At 41.4% G+C, this 20,427-nt stretch overlaps 1 protein-coding gene across 1 annotated transcript; it reads left to right on the top strand.

Annotated features, from left to right (window-relative positions):
* Window positions 1-18,611: 18,611 nt before the first annotated feature.
* LOC121990650 (ethylene-responsive transcription factor CRF2-like) lies at window positions 18,612-19,994 on the top strand. Its single transcript, XM_042544754.1, has 2 exons — window positions 18,612-18,741; window positions 18,846-19,994. The coding sequence occupies exon 2, from the start codon at window positions 18,935-18,937 to the stop codon at window positions 19,898-19,900; it is 966 nt and encodes a 321-aa protein (XP_042400688.1). The 5' UTR covers window positions 18,612-18,741; window positions 18,846-18,934; the 3' UTR covers window positions 19,901-19,994.
* Window positions 19,995-20,427: the final 433 nt, after the last annotated feature.

Raw genomic sequence — 20,427 nt, 5'->3', positions numbered from 1 at the left:
AAGTCACAATGAGTACTTACAAAATTATGTCTCATGTATGGAGTTCTCATAGGTTTTTATTATATTTAAAAGCATTTTAACTTACAAAAATGATAGCATTTAGTCATTCATGCATTCTTCTCTTTTCTTTTTTTTTTTTTTCAAAATAAACCATGATTTAAAAAATACATTAATATCTAAACTAATTATTTGATTGAATCCATAACATTGATCCTATTTGAAATCGGTGAAAATGGTGAGCTGAGAATGTGATTCTGCTGTTGACTCGTCAAAAACTCCACGCTGTTCTGCAACACAAGGAATATTAGTGTCGGACCAGGGAAGGGGTCCTCGGTATTGACCCTCTGACGTTTAAGTCAGTGCTCAGTTCTGAAGAAGAAAGTAGTAGTTGCGAACTGTAACAAATAGCGTGTGCAAATAAGAATCATCACATACCACTATCTGTAGATGGAGACCCCCTTTTATAGTGGCATTGTTGCGTTATGCACGTATCTCAAAGCATTAGCACATTTCCACAAGCTTTTCTAAGAAAGGATAGGTCATAAAGTGCTTTTGACACCTTTCCTTAAACGAGCCCATCAATCTCTGACTTAACAGGCTGGAATTTTCTAAAGGACGATTTTTCGATGGGATATTCTCTATTCTTTATGGTCCAAACTTCTAAATGAGTAATATATGATAGGTAGCTAGGTCTCGCCGTAGGCCGACCGACAGTCACTCAGCCAGTATATCACTAGCTCGGCTGTGTAGAATGCAGCAACCGACCTGTTCCTCACTCGACTTTCACGTTGTCGGCGAGGCGCGGTGTTTCTGATCGGCCCTTAGGTCCGATCGACAAGAATGGTTGTGTTGGAACCCCAAGGTTATTTTGATGTGATCAAACAAGTTAAGTTAGGTCCTGTTATATTTTGATCCCTGTGTCAAAGTATGCAAGAGTTTAGCAGCACAGGAAGTCGAGCAGAAAACACAGCTAGTGAGAATGACGGCACGGGAGAGAGCCAACGGGCTCGGTGCATCTGAGGGATGAGACGCTGCGGAAGAGTACGCCGGTGGACGAGAAGGGCGTTCACGATGTTCGAGGGACGAGAAGTCGGAGCGGAAGCCTGCTCGAGGAGAAGGTCGGAAATTGGGTTCGGGTGAGCCCTATTCTGTTGGCCGAAATCACCCAGGTGATTGGAGCAGCGGAAGAGCTAGAATGTAGTTATGGAGTTGCTAGAGGCGCCTTCAACAGGAGTTGAAGGTGCCTCTGCGACCTTCAGGCAGAAGGCACCTTCAACTAGCCATGGAAGGCGCCTTCCATGACTATGGAAGGTGCCTTAGATCAGGCAATCTGGTCGTTGCCGGAAAGGATAAAGTTTTATCCTTTGCTTCGTTGGAGGCACCTTCTAGCTCTATGGAAGACACTTTCAGCCTGAGAATAAGATTTTCCAGGGGCTATAAAAAAAACCCTGGACCTAGGAAAGAAGTAACAACTTCTGTATTGATTTCCTAGCAATAATCTAAGCTATTAACGAGTGTAAAAGGCTTCTCCGCCTTCAGTAAAAGAGATTCTGAAGAGCTGTCATTTGTCTTGGATTAACAACTAGCTAGGTTATAAACAAGTAAATTCTAGTGCATTTTACTGATTTTATTTAAGTTATTATTTCTGTTAAAATTTTATTTGATATTGCTGCTAACCTGAGTTGAAAAATCGAGAAGATATTATTTTAAGTGTTTCAGGCAACTCAACCCTCTCTAGTCAGCCAACCCGGACCAACAGGTTGGTCGGGTAAATTAGTACTTAGCTCTAAACTTTGCTTGTAAGTTGCGGAGGATGGTTGTTCATACGGTCTGTCCAGCCCTTCACGTTCGACTGGCGCTGCTAGCCCACTCAGCCAACCTTGCCCGATCAGCAGTCTCCGGGTTCGTCTGACTCTACGACTTTGACCTCCACATTAGCCGATCCTCAGCTCGCTGCTTTGACCCACTTTTCGAGGGGCCCATTTTTATCATTATATCACAAGTCTTTCTCTTAAGTCTAGTTGAAGGAGGCTATAAGTCCGACTGACTGAACACTTAGTTTTTTTTGCATCTATTCTTTTCAACTGGGCACTTTACTATCTGGGCCGCCACTCGACTTAAATGATTACTGACTTATTTACAGATCCTAAGGGAACTCTTTTCTTTCTGGTCGGACGACTCCAAGAGTGACACTGCTCGGATCGAATGTTGGTGACACTTAGCTATTTGTTATTTCTTTTCTCATCTTTCTCTCTAGCTATCTCCCATACTCATAGTGACTTTTAATTGTTGCTAATGTTATCCTGATATCTTGGAAATCGATTAAATCCTTTGTCATTAATGCAAAGCATGCCGAGCATGTTTTATCACCATGCGCCTATTGATAATCCCCATTCCTCATTAATGCACCTTGTGATTGACTATCACATGTCACGCTTTCGTGCCGCCAAACATTTAATGTGACAGGCGACTGTTGGGATTCAATGTGACAACTATTTTCCAATTTTGACAACTCAGATTAAGTCTCATTTTTCTAAACTCTTGATCGGGCGGCTCTGAATAGCCAACGATATGGTTTTTAAGGTCATTGTTTCTCTCTGTACTATATCGCCTTCGTCTTCGTTTTCATCAACTTCTTTGCTCTTTGCTTTCTATTTCTTATCGCCGGCGATTCACATCCAATAAGTTCCATCTCCTTTCCACTTTTAATCTTCGATCTCCATCTTTCGTCTTCTCCTCCGTATGGCACGCTCTCCTTCTCCTCCTGCTGCCATACCAGGCCTATGGTACACCTCAATCTCGTCGGACTTCAATGGTGACGAGATTGATCAGATGAGCCTCACATACCATATTCCCTCTGACCATAAACTCGCCATTTCTTATGCTTACAATCATCCCCACACCCCTCCTAAGGGTTTCCTAACTTTCTTTAAGGACAAATTGTATGCTGGTCTCCACTTCCCAATCCACCCATTTTTCTCCGAAGTCTGTAGATACTTCCACATTTCATTACATCAACTAGTACCCAACTCCTTTAGGCTACTATACGGGGTGGTAATACTGTTTCATTTGTATAAGATTCATCTTAATCCCCATTTTTTTACTATTTTTATTACCCTAAGCAATCCAAACCGGACATCTTCCTCTTCCAAGCCCGGGTCGGTGTTGTGTATTTTGATAAGATGTCCTCCTCCAACAAGGGTTGGAAGTCCCATTATTTATACGTCCAACTTCTTGGCCGGATTGCATTCCCGACTAACTGGCAATGCAGCTACCCAACTCCCTCGAGCTGGGAAGATATCAGTGGGAGCTGACCTACCTCTAAGCCGTAGTTAGCCGACCTGAAATATCACATACACAAGCTTCTACTGAAGGGTATTTTGTATATATTTGGGCTGAGTCTCGTCCATGCCTGGTTGCCCTGCACTTTTGGTGAGCAGCTTTTCCTTCCCTTGTTTTTGGATTTAACTGATTTTTTCTTCTCTTTTGCCGCTAAAGTGATGTTTAAGGCTTTACTCAGTGACTCCACTAAGTTAACTGATGGAGACCTGGAAGCTTGTGGAGTTGCCAAGCTGGAGAACTATAGGTTATTGCCGGTCGAGACCTCGGAAGAACAGAACAATGAAGGAGAAGTGAGCAGAGTTGCGGGGAGTGACGCTGCTGTCAACACTAGGGAGCTACCTTCCGAGTGTCCTTGGTGCCCATAGTGGTGCCTTCGGAGTCGACGATTTCCGCTGAGCCCTTGGTTCAGCGCCAACGCCGCAAAAGACTCCGAACAGAAGCTGCTGCCTGCTCAACAACTTCTGTTTCCCAAACCTCTGTCGTTGCGTCTACACAGTGACCACCATCCGAACGGGGAGAGAGCTCCACTTTTGCTGCCTTCGAGAGAGCACATGCCAGACCAACTCCCACACCCTCTGACCGGATGCCTTCCCCTCTCTGAGTTATCATCCGATGCAATCGTCATACAACCTTTATCTTATCTACTGCTCGTGCTAGCTGGTCCTATAACCCCCTTCTCTACCATCCGCTCTACTCCAATGTCAAAATCCAAGGGCAAGGCCAGCTCAGAGCTGATCATCTCCATTTTTCACCAACATATAACGACCATCCTTAGATTGCCAACTGACGAGTGGTAGTACCCTGATCCAAAGGAGCAAAGCCAGGGCGATGACCATTCCTCCTGATGAGTTAGCCAATCGGTTTAGCCAAAATTCCACGGGGGTAAGTGTAGGATCGAAAATAATTTAGATATCTTCATAATGGTACGATATTAATTATCTACTTTGAGCCTAAGCCCTTATGGTTTTTCTTTTGGGCTCTATCCAAAAGGCCTCATGCTAATGAATATTTCTTTTTCTTATAAACTCATGATCTTTTCCATGTATTTTCAATGTGGAACTATGTTTGCAATCTTGTAACCTCAACAATCTCCCCTCAAACAAAGGATCACAGGGTCTCCCTCAAGCATCGGGTCACTTTTGACATACTCAGGGTCTCCCCTCGAGTATCGGGTCACCTTGACCTACTCAGGGCCTCCCCTACTTTGTTCAATGTTTCACCCACATGGTTAGATCTTGGATAATGACTCTAGCTCATGCTTCTTCCGGCGGTTAGTCCGGTGAAGAGCGACCTAGCTCTGATACCAATTGTAGGAACGAAAAGAATTTAGATATCTCCACAATGGTATGATATTATCCACTTTGGATCTAAGCCCTCATGGTTTTACTCTTGGGCTCTACTCAAAAGGTTTCATGCCAATGGAGATATCTTTTTCCTATAAACACATGATCTTTCTCATGTGTTTTCAATATGAGACTATGTTTGTAACCTTGCAACCCCAATAGTAAGTTCATGTAATATTTTAAATAATTATGTTTTCTGCTCAGCTCGATCTAATCAATTTCTTTGTTTATTAGTTATGGGTGGATGGCCTGGCTATCTGCCAAAGGCTGGCCCAGTTAGACCATGACCTTAAGCAGGTGCAAACCCCGATCGGGGATGTGGGGGCTTCCCAATCCTTGATCGAGCACTTAACTGCAGAGGCTACCCAATTGAAGGACTTGGAGAAGCAGTCCGAGCAACTCTTTGGGTTTCAGCAGACATTGACCGTGGAGAATGACAAAAAACCATGATCAATTCGTCAAGCTAGAGAAGCTGAGGAAACAATCCCATAATTTTTAAGCAAAGATCAGCTCGGCGAATGCCCAAAAGCTTAGGGCCATTGAAGATCTAGATATCAAGAACAAGGAGACTCAGGTCCTGGCGAAGAAGTTGGAGGAGACGGAAGCGACTCTGGCTACGGAGCAAGTTGATCGTATTGTAGAGCAAGCAAGGCACGAACTCCAGCTCGACGAGCGACAAAGGATAATTGACGAAAAAGATGCCGAGCTGCAAGCATTAAGGGCTGAACTTGCTAAATTCAACGAGGAGGAGCCCAATCGGCTGGAAGCCCACTGGGTGGAGTATCTCCACTCAAGGAATTTCAATCAACTGTTGACTGACCGGATCATCAAGCTATTCAGCTATGGTATTGATAGGACTATCAAGCAGTTGAAAGGAGGGTGACTATCTCTCTGTCGAGGTTCCTCCCACCATTATCAAAAGGCAGAAGATTTTGAATATGCTCCTAGATGATGTGATTGCAGACCTTGCGTAGTGCTTCATTAAGCTTATTAATAGTTTCTTATAGCAGTCAAGTAACTCTATAAAAATCTTCTAAGTTTGATGCAATGTGTGCCCGTTCTACATTTTAGAGCTCTCATTCTATGGATGCACTAATTTATAGTTTACTTCTTTTCATCTTTGAGACTTAGCTTTTCCAATCTACTCGAGCAATACTATAAAGAGCTTCCATCATAGTGGTCTTCTAGCTTTTCAGGAGAGTTTCCACACTTAACGTCGAGAGCAAGTTTACTCATAACTCTCTAAGACTTGGTCATTGAACAAGCCTTTTTATGCGATGGCCGATCTGCTCACTTAAGCGTGAGAGAGTGCTCACTTATAACTCAACCACATGGCACGAGAGTCTTGGGGCACTTAAACGTGAGGACATGCTCACTTATAACTCAACCACATGGCACGAGAGTCTGGGACACTTAGACCGAGAGCTAAGCTCACTTATAATCCAACCAAACGGCATGAGAGTTTGGGACACTTGGCGCGAGAGCTAAGCTTGCTTATAACTCGGCCGAACGACACGAGGGTCGGTGACACTTGGTGAGAGAGTTAAAATCACTTATAACTCGGTCGAATAACCTGAGAGTCTAGGATATATAGTGAGAGAGCATGCTCACTTATAACTCGATTAAACGGCGTGAGAGTATGAGACATTTGCTGCGAGAGGATGCTCGCTTATAACTCAGCCGAATCGGGCGAGAGTCTGATACACCTGGCGCGAGAGCATGCTCATTTATAATTCGATCGAATAGCGCGAGAATCTAGGACACTTAGGCACGAGAGCTAAGTTCGCTTATAACTCGGTCGAACGACATGAGAGTCTGGGACACTTAGTGTGAGAGCTAAGCTCGCTTATAACTCGGTCGAACGACATGAGAGTCCGGGGTACTTGGCACAAGAGCATACTTGCTTATAACTAGGTCAAACGACACAAGATTTTGGGACACCTGACACGAGAGCTAAGCTTGCTTATAACTTGGTCGAACGACACGAGAGTCTGAGATACTTGGTGTAAGAGCTAAGCTCATTTATAACCCGGTCGAACGGAGTGAGAGTATGTGACACTTGGCGCAAGAGCTAAGCTCTCTTATAACTCTATCGAACGACATTAGAGTCTGAGATACTTAGCGTGAGAGATAATTTCACTTATAACCCGGCCGAATAACACGAGAGTCTAGGGCAGTTAGTGTGAAAGCTAATCTCGCTCATAACTTGGCAAAATGACATGAGGGTCTCTGACACTTGGCATGAGAGCTAAGGTCGCTTATAACTCGGTCGAACGACATGAGAGTCTGGGACACCTGGCGCAAGAGCATGCTCGCTTATAACTCGGCTGAATGGTGTGAGAGTTTGGGGTACTTGGCACAAGAGCTAAGCTCGCTTATAATCGAACCGAATGACATGAGAGTCTAAGATATTTGGTGTGAGAGCTAAGCTCGATTATAACTCAGCAGAACGGTGTCAATTCGAGATTATTTTCCATTATTGTCATTAAATGGTGTGAGAGTTTGAGATACTTGGTGCGAGAGCTAAGCTCGCTTATAACTTGGTCGAACGACGCGAGAGTCTAGAACACTTGGCGTGAGAGCTAAGCTCGCTTATAACTTGGCCGAACAGCATGAGAGCCTGGGACACTTGGTGCAGGAGCTAAGCTTGCTTATAACTCGGCCGAATGACACAAGAGTCTGAGACACTTAATTATTTTTCACTTAAACATTCCTGCATTCATGGAATAATAATTTTTACAATTTACATAAATTTAGCGCAAACTTACTATCGACTTGATAGGGCTATAGATGGTTTCGCTCCATGGTCGGTCCAGGATTTCTTGGAAAAACTACAGATTTATCCGCTCAAGAGAATCGTCGGTTTGGGGTGCTTTGCCCTTACGAGCATTTCGAGTAGGTGCATTATCGGAGGACGATCCTTGTGTCCTTTCCGCCTGGACATGCTCTTCTGAAGTCATTTTAAATAACGCTTTGTGGTATAGGATCAACGCATTGGGCGTTGGTGGTAAGTTGGTCGGTGGAACTGGTGCTTCGTGGAAAGCTCCCATCGGTTGGTGATTTAGCTGGTGCCCTGCGTGACCCTCCACTCGGGTCCCACGTTTAGCATGTTGGCTAGTAGCGAACATGGTCGGGTCGTTTAGCGTCTGACACTCGGCTGCTATTTCCTGTTGTTATTGCACCATCTTTGTAGCTCGAGTATTTATCAACATCTCTAACTCTTTTGGGATTAACGTCAATGTGGTGAGTCATCCAGCGTCCTCCATCTTTACGTCTCGGATGCACGTCAGATTCCCATAGACGACACCAAATATAATCCTGTATGATATCAGTGAAGGCAGTGAGCTGGGAACGTGGCTCTGTTGTTGACTCGTCGAAGACTCCGTGCTGTACTGCAACACAAGAAACGTTAGTGTCGGGCAAGGGAAGAGGTCCATGAAGTTGGCTTCCAACGCTCAAGTCAATGCTCGATTCTGGAGAAGAAAGTAGTAGTTGTGAACTGTAGCAAATAACTTGCACAAATAAGAAGCATTGTATACTTCTGTATATAGATGGAGACCCCCTTTTATAATGTCATTATTACGTTATGCATACATCTCAAAGCATTAGCATATTTCCCTAAGCTTTCCTAAGAAAGGACAGACCATGAAGTGCCACTGACACCTTTTCTTAAACGAGTCTGCCAATCTCTATGACTTGACAGGCTGGAAGTTTCTAAAGGATGATTTGCCGGCGGAATATTCTCTGTCCTTTTCGGCACAAACTTCCAAACGAATATGATATGATAGGTAGATGGTGTTGGAGCAATCCCAATGGTCCGTGAGACCATGTATTTTGGTGTTTGGGCAAAGAGTTTAAGTTAGGTTCACTCTTGTATTTGATATGTGTATTTGAGCTGTGCAGGTTTGTAGGATACACATGTGACTTAGGTTGACGGCTTCGGGTCCGGTGAAGGATGGAGCATCCGAGGGACTGTGGACAAGGCAGCAAGGACAAGGACTGAGAGAAGCGACTTCGAGGCATACGCGAAGGATGACATTGCGGACGAGCCGCGGGCTTGCATGCATTCGAGGGACTAGAGCCAAAGAGGAAGTAGGCATGAAGGCAAAAGGTCAAGGCTGCGAAGGAAGCGTCAAATGAGTCGTAAGGGTGAGGATCCGAGTGCTGTGAGAGAATATACTCGGTACCAGTCGACTGCATGTTTTATCAGTCGTCTGGTTCAGTCGACTGGGCAGTCGACTGGGAGCGAACAGAATGCTTCTGTTCGCTCAACCAGTGTGGAGCAGTCGACTGCTAGTTTTAGCAGTCGACTGGTATCAAGCCGTTGGGATGCAACAGTCAAATTTCCACAGAAGACAGTCGACTGCATGTTTTGGCAGTCGACTAGTATGCGGGGTTTTCAACCCACGACCTATATAACCAAGGCTTGGAAGCTTGGTTATCCCTAACGAAATTAGTGGTGGTAAACCCTAATTAGTAGTATACTTGTTCTCAAGTGTTTGTGAGTATTGTGGTGTGGTTTCTCCATCCACAAGGAGTTACTTGAGATAGCCGGAGTTTGCCGGGGGCTAATCCGCTGACGGATCGGGATCGTCCACCTCAAGGACACGCCGTGGAGTAGGAGCCCTAATCTCTGGACCACATTAAACGAACATATTAGCGGTTTGCATTTCCTTTCTTAGTTTTAACCTTTAGTTTGTTTGTTTTATTTGTATTCCGCTGTGCAAGCTAACATCGTAGGAGAAGCGATCGATTTGGGGGCGTCGTCTATCCAACCCCCCTTCAAGCCGGCCACCGATCCCCTACAAGTGGTATCAGAGCTACGGTCGCACTTCACCGGACTAATCACCGAGAAGAGCAAATACAAGAAGATGACCGGCTTGATTGAACCTCCAAAGTTTGAAGGAGGAAGCCTTGGGGACATCACCTATTGGATGATGAAGATGGAGATTTTCTTTGACACGGATTGGGACACCATGATGGTGGTAAATGAACCGTTCGAAGTCCCGAAGGATAAAAAAGGGAAGAAACTCCGACCGCGATATTGGACGGAAGAGCAAACCTCACGATCAAAGGCAAATTCAAAGGTAATATCGATTTAGGTGACTATGAGAATGCCCACGATTTGTGAGCAAGATAAAGAAGATTCTATGGGAAGAACCTTTGTCTACACAAGAGGAGGAAAAATCCGAAGAAACGGATGAAGAAGCTCAAGTATAGAAGAACCAATCGGATGCGGAGACCAATTCAACATCAAAAGAAGAAGAGGAAGTGAGTTTGGTCACATTTGAGGAAAAGGATGAAGAAAGGCCATCCACAAGTGTGGATGAGGAAGATATAGCATCTACATCCTCAAAGGTTGAAGAAGAATCCAAGACAAGTGAAGAATAAATCTTGGAAGAAGTCAACCTAGTGAGCACCTCCACCGAAGCAAAGTCAAAAAATCACATTGTATGCTTCGGATGCAATGAAAGGGGACACTACAAAAGTAGATGTCCAATGGGTAAGAAGGTAACTCCTAAACCCACTCAAATTATTTTAGATACTAATTTGGGTTGTAGGAATGATGGTCCCAAGAAGAAGAAGGAGAAGAAGCACATTAGATGCTTCACTTGTGGTGAAATAGGGCACTACCACACCAAATGCCCAAGGAAGAGAGAGCTCAAAAAGTTGGGGCATTTAAGGATGTGGGAAAAGAAGTGGAATAAAAATGGATGCTCATGTCAAGGGGGAGCTCCAAAGGTAAAGGGTAAGGTAAACCCTAATTTAAATTTGAAGTCAAATTTAAATTCCTCCATGCATGTTAGGAAAAATAATATTAATCATTATATGCCCATGCAAAATTTTGGTTTCGAATATCATGATAGGAGTAGGGTAATTGTAGATCAAAATCCTAGGAGACCCATTCATGAAAAATCTAGAAATGGTAGATCTAAGGAGACCCAAGGCATTAATCCCAAGAAGGGGAGACATATGCCTAGAAAGGGTAGGTCTAGGAATGTCCAATTTGGACAAATTAACTCTAGGGTTAGGAACCTAGAAAAGGAGAATCAAGCCTTAAGGGGAAAGCTTGATAAGTTAGAATAATTTCTTAAGAAATTCAATGTTAGATCTAAAGAATTAAATATGGTGTTGGGTAGCCAAAGACCCAACCATGATAGATCGGGCTTGGGATACCGATCTAGTCCCTCCAAGGCTAATGAGAGATCATATGCTAGGGTGGCAAATGATCATGGCAAGGGAGAGTCCTCCAAAGCTAAGGGAAAGTCTTATGCTAGGGTTGCATATGACTATAGCAAGGAGAAGCCAATAAATAGCAAGGGAAAGCCATTTAAAGGTAAGAAAAAATTAACCAAGGACAAAGTGTCCAAGGTTAAGAAAGTTAGGTTTGTAGGCCAAGTGTCACCGGAGGTGCACCGATGTGGCCTAGCCATTATGGATGAGTCACCTAGGGAGGTGGCTAAGGTTAAGAGCTCTAGGGGGAGCTCTAAGAGTCAAGTTGAGACCCATGGAAAATGGATCTCAAATGGATACTACTTGGGAGTCTAGATTGGGTCATGAAATGTGCCAAGTGGTTTGGAGACGGACTTGAGTCTCAAACCTAGGGTTTTGGCACAATTGAGTTGAGTTTCATACTTGAAAATATGACATTGGGATTATATAGTATGATAATTGGTTTTGGATGTATAGATCCCATATAAGACAATGCTAGGGATGCATTGTGGGTTAGTATGGGTAAATACATCAAGGGGAAGACAAAACTAGGACTTTAGGTCAAGGTTCAATTGAACCATTTAGCTAGTTTTGAATTTTGTGTCAATCTTGGGATTGGTAATAAACACATTTTTGAATGTATTTTTCCCAAGTAGACATGGGTAAAACAGACATCTCCACAAAATTTGGGGATTTTTGGAGGTCTGTGGATTTAATGGTGTATTTTTGAAAGTGGGTCAAAAATGTTGAAAAAGGTCGAAACAGTGTGCCAGCCAACTGGTACAGTTATCAGTCGACTGGTAACAGTGAAAATTGAGCACAGAATGGTTCTGTGTGCTGTTTCGATGAGACCAGTCGACTGGGGCAGTCAATTGATACCAGGCTGATTCTGTTTTCAGCCTTGGTTTATGACCGAGTCAGCTCATATATGTATATGAGATCCATGGGAGATGAATACATAAGTTTAGGGTCAATTTGGATGACAAGTTTTCAACAATTGGAATATTGTTGAAGAACCTTTTGGATGTTAGGCAAAGGGGGAGAAGTAAGGTTTAGTTGGGAAAACCTTAGTGCCTTTGCATAGGGGGAGCCTTGTAGGTTCTTAAATAGCCCTGTGGTAAAATTCCTAGCTCAATGGGGAGCTTAGGTGTAGGAGGAGCCTTGTGATAGGTTCAAATGCATGTTGCATTATTTTTGATTCGGCAGTGTAAGTCCAAGTGTGTAGCCTTGGCAACGTAAGTTCATTCGGCAGTGTAAGTCCAAGTGTGTAGCCTTGGCAACGTAAGTCCATTCGGCGGTGTAAGTCCAAGTGTGTAGCCTTGACAACGTAAGTCCATTTGCTTTAGCATGTTTATTTGCTATTATGTTTTCCCTAACTTAAACGTATTGCCAAATATCAAAAAGGGGGAGATTGTTGGAGCAATCCCAATGGTCCGTGGAACTATGTGTTTTGGTGTTTGGGCAAAGGGTTTAAGTTAGGTTCACCCTTGTATTTGATATGTGTATTTGAGCTGTGCAGGTTTGCAGGATACACATGTGACTCAAGTTGACGGCTTCGGGTCTGGTGAAGAATGGAGCATCCGAGGGACCGTAGATAAGACAGCAAGGACAAGGGCCGAGGGAAGCGACTTCAAGACATAAGCGAAGGATTGCATTGGGGACGAGCTGCAGGCTTGCAGGCATCCGAGGGACGAGAGTCAAAGAGAAAGTAGGCTTGAAGGCAAAAGGTCAAGGTTGCGAAGGAAGCGTCAAATGAGTCGTAAGGGTGAGGGTCCGAGTGCTGTGAGAGAATGTACTTGGTACCAGTCGACTGCATGTTTCATCAGTCGACTGGGCAGTCGACTGGGAGCGAACAGAATGCTTCTGTTCGCTCAACCAGTGTGGAGCAGTCGACTGCTAGTTTTAGCAATCGACTGGTATCGAGTCGTTGGGATGTAACGGTCGAATTTCCACAGAGGACAGTCGACTATATGTTTTGGCAGTCAACTGGTAGGCGGGGTTTTCAACCCGCGACCTATATAACCAAGGCTTGGAAGTTTGGTTATCCCTGACGAAATTAGTGGTGGTAAACCCTAATTAGTAGTCTACTTGTTCTCAAGTGTTTGTGAGTGTTGTGGTGAGGTTTCTCCACCCACAAGGAGTCACTTGAAATAGCCGGAGTTTGTCGGGGGCTAATCCACTGACGGATCGGGATCGCCCACCTCAAGGACACGCCGTGGAGTAGGAGCCCTAATCTCCGAACCACGTTAAACGAACGTGTTAGCGGTTTGCATTTCCTTTCTTAGTTTTAACCTTTAGCTTGTTTGTTTTGTTTGTATTCCGCTGCGCAAGCTAACATCGTAGGACAAGCGATCGATTTGGGGACGTCGTCTATCCAACCCCCCTTCAAGCCGGCCACCGATCCCCTACAGCTGGGTCCCGTTGTAGGTCGACCGATAGTTGCTCGACCGGTATATCGCCAGCTCAAACATGTAGAATGCAACTACCAACCTGTTCTTAACTCGGTCTTTATGTTGTCGGTGAGGCACGCTGTGTCTGATCAGCTCTTAGGTCTGATCGACAAGGACGATGAGTCGGATAAATTAGTACTTAACTCTAAACTTTGTCTGTAAGTTACGGAGGACAATTGTTCGGATGATTTGTTCGGCCCTTTACGTCTGACCGATGCTGCGAGCCCGCTCGACCATCCTTGCCCGATCAACAATCTCTAAGTTCATTCGACTATACGGTTTTGATAGTTTAACTTTAACCTCCATGTCAATTGATTCCCATAACTTTGACCCACTTTTCAAGGGCATCTGTATCACCATATCAACATTCAAAAACACTCACCGGTAAAGAAGATATATGCTGTTGTTTTGTAGATGTCAGCATGATAATCATAGATAATAATCAACCACGGTGAACAAAATATTCGAGTTAAAATTAACTCACAAGGACCAGAACACAATACATGCAGCTGTAAATAAATAAAAACTAGAAAAAATAAAAGCCTTGAGTTAAGTGAGTTGCAGGGTTATGTGTATAATTCGACTTAATTAATTATCTTGTGGCCGGTTTGTTTGTTTGACTCCATGTCTAACTTAATTTTTTACAGGGAGTTGCCATGGAGTGCGAGTTCAAAGAGGCTGATTGAAGCTCGTATGGTTTGCAGAAGGTGCGCACACTTCAATCAAGGTGGATCGTAAGTAGGTTGAGTCAGGTGAATGTATAGTGCATTCTAGGTGTAACCGAGTAGCTACGCTGGGTTCACAAAGGGAATAGTCTCCTTTGTTAGGGTTTAGATTAGCTCACTAAAGTTAATCAGAGTTCATTTGAGATAACATGGCTAAGTTGGCATGTGAATTATGAGTTAAAGTATAACCGTGCTCATGGCCATTTCCCAAAGGAAATGTTTTCTTTGGTCATATTGTGGTTAATTGAAATGATTTTACTAGCACTACTCACGTTTATAATATTATTGGATAAAACTTAAAATGGAACCCTTATATTGAAATCGTCAAAAAAAAATAAACTCCACTATATTTCTAATTGGAAATGTCTTTACAACATTGTCATAGTAGCTATTCCATAGCTACTACAAAGCGTAAAATTAAATTATTATTTTTAATTTAATTTAATTTAATCAAAATACTATATAAAATACTTTTGATCAATATTAATTGATCTTGAAATGTTAAAATTGTTTTAGAAGACTACTATAACAATTGTAAAAAAAAAACCTTCAAATGTCTATTACAATACTAATAGTAACACTAAATGGATGGTACAACAATGTTAGTAGTCAATTGCATGTATTGCATGTAGTAGCATCATAAACAATTTGTAGTGATCTCACGGATCATCCGAGATGGTAAATGATGACATACTTACTACATAAGATCATGGGGTCGAACCGTAGGATTGTCGAGGCCTAAATGATCCGGACCCTGTGCAATTCACCCCACCACCACTTGTCCTCTCGGTTGCTGTGATTTATCTCCTTCGTGATGACCTGAGGTCGGGTGCGATGGAGACACTGGGGACAAGCGATTTCACTTTTTTTACCGCATCATAAACAATTTGTAGCTGCTAGATTGCTACACTATGGTAGCTAGCAGTTAATACTTGTACAATAATTGTATAATGATTTTAATCATTGAATTTGATTATATTTAAATAATTTTAATTAAGTTCACGAATTATTTTTTTAATATAAAATGCTCTCTGTATAGATTTTTTGACTTAGTTGAATTAGTTTGTTTTTACATATTATATAACAACTACTCCGATATTAGAATAAGAGAATTTTTAGCAGGTGCATTTTTATTTTTTATTTTAAAAAAGAATGCCCTTCTATAGTTGTATAATTAATTGTGATATATAAAACAAGCTACTGAATGCTATTCAATTAGCACACAAATGCCACTTAACTGAGGAGAACCGTAACCGTCTTCACCTCAATCATGACTAGCGACAACGCCAAGGTCCAGCTCATCTCTACTTTTCTTTGGCAACGGCTCTCCACTCTCCCAATAAAATAAATCCTTTTAGTATATGACAGTAGAAAAAATAAGGATAGATATTGAAAGAGGGAAAAAAGCATGACAAAAATCATAAAGACTTTCTTTTTATGGAATCGTAGAAGGGATATTTATTATAATTTATAATTTATAATTAGAAAGTTACCTTAATCATTTTTAATTATATAAAAAATTACTCCTTCAAATTACTATATTTTCATCGTGTTGGCTCTAAGAAATCATACAGAAGCTCCATCAGCAAACCTTTGTCTGAGACTGCTATAAGTAGTCTTACTCTTCAAGCAGACATCTTGGTGCTATAGATTATCCATCAAAGGTTGGTGCAAAATGCTGAAAGGGTTTTTATGGTTTTTTATTTTAAGATTTTTAATTTGTCATAAGGAGTTTAAGAGTGTTACTTTCTTGGATGCTTTATTAGATTTTTAGGCTATATATGCATTGTTTGAAGACATGTAATAAAGTGCTGTACTCTAGATTTAGACAAAGCTAGATAAATATAAACCTACAAAATTTTAAAATAAGTAATAATTTTAATTTGGGCTTAACTCCATATCACTTTGAATTTACTTATGCTTTTTTTACCTATTCTGTAAAAATTGTTATATGAGTTAATATTGTTCTTTTTGTTACATGAATTAATGCCGTCATTTTATGTCATTATTTTTCATTTTTTGGGTAATTTTTAGAACCATATAACAATTTTAATCAAAACTATTATATACATAAATTTGATGTTAGGTCCTAAGATATCATATAATGGTTTTACCTAAAATTGCTATATAAACCTACATAATCAAATTTTATGTTCTTTATAGTCGATGTAGTCATCTTATGACTTTGTTTTCCAATTTTGACTAACTTATATTCATATATCTCTGTACTAATTAAATTTTAAAATTGACTCCTTTGTTGTCTTCTTGGGAACTTGTAGGGTAGTTATTTATCAATAGGTGAATTGCTTGAGTCCTAAAATGTCATGTAACAAATTTAGTTAAAATTGTTAAAATGACTTAAATTGTCCTCTATTATGTTCTCTAGAACTTTTTCACTATCTTAATGTGATATATATTAATTCAGATGTTTGAGTACTAAAAGTTTTGATCAAAACTATTATATTATTTTATACAACTTCACAAATAAGTTTTTATTTGAAACCTCTTCTAGCTTACTCTCTCTTCAATTTATAGCATGTCTTCAATTTGTTGCAGTGTTATATGATTTTAAATTCTTGTAGTAGATCACATATAACATATCATGTAGATAAAGGTGGAAAAAATATCGAAAATTTACTAGATCACATATAACATATCAAAATATATTGAATTATATTGATATTATCATAATATCAAAAAATTTGATACACTATTATACTATATAGAATTTTTTAGTATTAATATGATATTTAGTATTCCAGTACAATATATATTGTATCGAAGGGCATAGTCAGAATCTAAATGTACCTGAGGTTAATCATCGAGATATAATAAATTAATTGATTCAAAAATATAAACAAAAAATGATTATTAATTTTTTCAAAATTATAGAACAATAATATCTAATATTAAATATATTCAAAATTAAAGTATAGAGTAAAAAAAATGCTATTGAAATTGTGCTCTTCGATTTTTCTTAGAATCAAACTCATTAATTATTATATCATTATCAATTTTTTCAACCAACTCCCGTTGAACAAACTCATTAAATAAAACTAATCAAATTAATTAATAAATCTATTAATCAATTTAATCAATTTATTAAAATAAAAAATAGTAGTTGACTCATACAGATAATATCAAAAGAAAATATACTTATGACAATGGTCAAACCGATATCGTGTGCTATTCGAGAGAAGGAGTGTCGCGCATGTACTCGTCGAGTTATTGCCGAACACCTGTATAGGACATGAATATAAAATACCATGTGAATGATAATGTAAAGATCTTCAATAAATTGAGAGATTACGTCGCCGAGAAAGGAGCTCGATTGCTCGAAGGAAATCCATTCTAAAAATAAACAGATCTACTCGAACCCAGTGACAGAAAAAGAGGATCAAAATTAGAATCTTTCGCACCTACGATTTTGTGGATAAGAGGAAAAACAAGGAGGTGGGGGACAGCGACACTTGTGACTCTGCGGATAAAAGGAAAAATAAGAGGCAGCGTGGTGGATTTTATAAAATTTTAATTTAATTACAATTCTTAATAAATTGACATGTGTTTTGGAAATTTAATTAAATAAAATAAAAAATTTTGATTTAATGGAAAGTGCATGCAGAAAACAAGAAATAATTAAGGAAAAAAATATAGGGATGATTTTTTTTTTTAAAATTTTTCTAAAGTTGATGGGGATGGAGTCCATCCTAGCCCCAATGTGGCTCCGCCATAATTGTATTGGTATCGAAATTTAATATAAATAATATGAAATTTATATTATACTTAAAATTTAATATATCAAAATTTAGATATAAATTTATATCAAACTTTTTGATATATGATTTAGGATTTAATATATGGTACTAAACCACCGCTAGCCTAGCTCTCAACTTATCTATCTTCTATAACTATTCTGCGCTTCAGCTTCTTGATCCGGTACATATGCCACAATGTTAGTAGTGTTATGGCATCGTGCACTATGATAGCTTTTATTTGTGCTCCGTTTCGTATGGGAAGCTTTATCAAGGGAAAGATACACCTAATATACCAAAAATATATCGAATGATATCTATATTATCAATATATTAAAAATTTTTATATGATATTATACCCTCCATAATTTTTCAATATGAAATTTAATATTTTAGTATGTATCTATCATGTCAATATCAAAATTTATTATAAATGTTATAAAATTTATACTATATTATAAATTTATATATATATAGAAATTTTGATATAATTTTTTTATATCAAACTTTTTAATATTCAATTTAGGATTTAATATAGGATAATGGATTATAGTAGTCTAAATTGAGCAAAAAAAAATACAGTAGGATGAAAAAAAAAAATCAAATGATTAATAAGTTTAATTGGTGTATTTGACTTCAAGGAGTGGTTAGATTTTTTTTGGAGTGCTAATTTATAGGGATATATTTTTTTTTTTTTTATCAAAAACAAGAACACTTAACTATTATAAAAACAATTGGGTCAGGTAGATCCTATAAAACTGGGGATTTAACCTCTCTCTCTCCAGCAAGGTCCTCCTTTTAAAACTCTGTTCTTCCCTGCTCTGCTCCATATCTCATTTTATCTATTCTACGCTTCGGCTTCTTGATGTATGCTCCGTTCTCGACTGGTTGAATGATGAAATCAGTTTGTGTTCATGTTAGTAGTGTATAAATTTTCTTTGAGTTGAGTTTATTGTTGTAAGCTTTCCAAAGGGAAAGATGTGATTATTTTGTTCTTCTCCTTTTAAATGGTGGATGCAGGGTAAGGGGAGGGGGATGATGACGAGCAATTGACAAGCGAGTGGAGTTCGTGGGAAGAGGAAGCAGATCGGACTGGATTTCTGGTGTCGATGAAGAGAGCAGAGGGAAATAGTGACTCAAGCAAGAGCCTGCCGTCGCGGTGGAAGCGGCGTCAAACAGGGGACTTACCGCGGCGGCGCGTGCTGCGCATCTTCTGCGCCGACCACGACGCGACTGATTCTTCCGGCGACGAGGGTGGGTGTCGCCGCCTCCGGCGTTTCGTCCAGGAAGTAAGGATGGAAGATAGTGGGTGTGCGGCGGAGGGTAGGAAGCGCAAGGCTGAGAAGGGAGGCGGAGGCGCCGCCACGGAAAAGAAACGGAGGGTTACAGCCGAGGCGTGCAGCGGCGGCGGCAAAGAAGGGGGCGAGCGGAAGTTCCGCGGCGTCCGGAAACGGCCGTGGGGCAAGTATGCGGCGGAGATCAGGGATCCGCAGAAACGGACGCGGCTCTGGCTGGGAACCTTCGACACTGCTGAGGAGGCGGCGATGATGTACGACGCCGTCGCCATCAAACTACGAGGTCCGAATGCGATACTCAACTTCCCCAACCTCGCACCCCAGACGAACCTCTCGGAGACCAACCTCACCTCCACATCCGGCAGGTACGACTCCGGGGAGGAATCGCGCGACGTCAACTCCCCGACCTCGGTACTACGCAGCTTCTCCTCCTCCTCCTTCTCCTCCTCTTCCTCCTCCTCCTCAACCAAGGTAGAAGAGAAGCACAAGCCTCAGACGACGGAACTTGCCGCCAGCCCGCCGCCATTGGAGCTCTGCGGCTTCCTCCCCTTCAAAGAAGAGGACGCAATCTTCGACGGCCTTCTTCAGTTCGACGCGCCGGAGCCGCTCGGCTTCCTCGACGAAGAGGCGGTCGCTCCCATCGGCTTCCTGGAGGAGGACTTGAGCGACGCCGTTCTCGGATCACCGCTCGGTGACTTCGGCCATCTATCCATACGCGAAGAGGAGGCGGCGGCTGCCGACGACCTTTTCGCCGACATCGGCGACTTGTTCGCGATCTAATCCCTCTCCGCCATCTAACTCGAACACCAATCCGCTTCGTTTCCATAGTTCGTCCTTCTAATTCGGTGCTTTTATTTGTTTGGTCACCAGAGAATGTCTCCGTCCGCCTCCCAACGGCCGGCGAACGGAGCAAATTCCCGGGAATTTTATTTTCCTTTTTTTTTTTTTTTATCAATGAATTAATGTACAAAAAGCGAAGGCTGCAGCAATCGAACAGACCCTCTGTTTTTTTTTTAACGGCCTCGGACACGTGGAAGTGCGTCATAGGGGATGGCTGTGCATTTTTGGCATCCCAACGCCAAACACGTGGCCATCCTGGACCGGCTTTCGTGGCGGTTTGTCGTCGAGTGCTTTTCTCCTCCCAGAATTTGGGCCTAATGGGCCGTTTCCAGTTGGGCCTTTTCTAGTCAGGCCTTCAGTGTAAACTAGGCCCCGAGCTTGATTGAGGTTGAGTCCGCAGACCAATCGAAGCCAGCTCAATTTTCGCCGGTTTGAATAGAAACAAAAAAGGAGATTCCATTTTTTTT

This window comes from Zingiber officinale, chromosome 6B, assembly GCF_018446385.1.
Source record: "Zingiber officinale cultivar Zhangliang chromosome 6B, Zo_v1.1, whole genome shotgun sequence".
Classification (NCBI taxonomy): Eukaryota; Viridiplantae; Streptophyta; class Magnoliopsida; order Zingiberales; family Zingiberaceae; genus Zingiber; species Zingiber officinale.
This window is presented reverse-complemented; position numbering and strand designations above follow the sequence as displayed.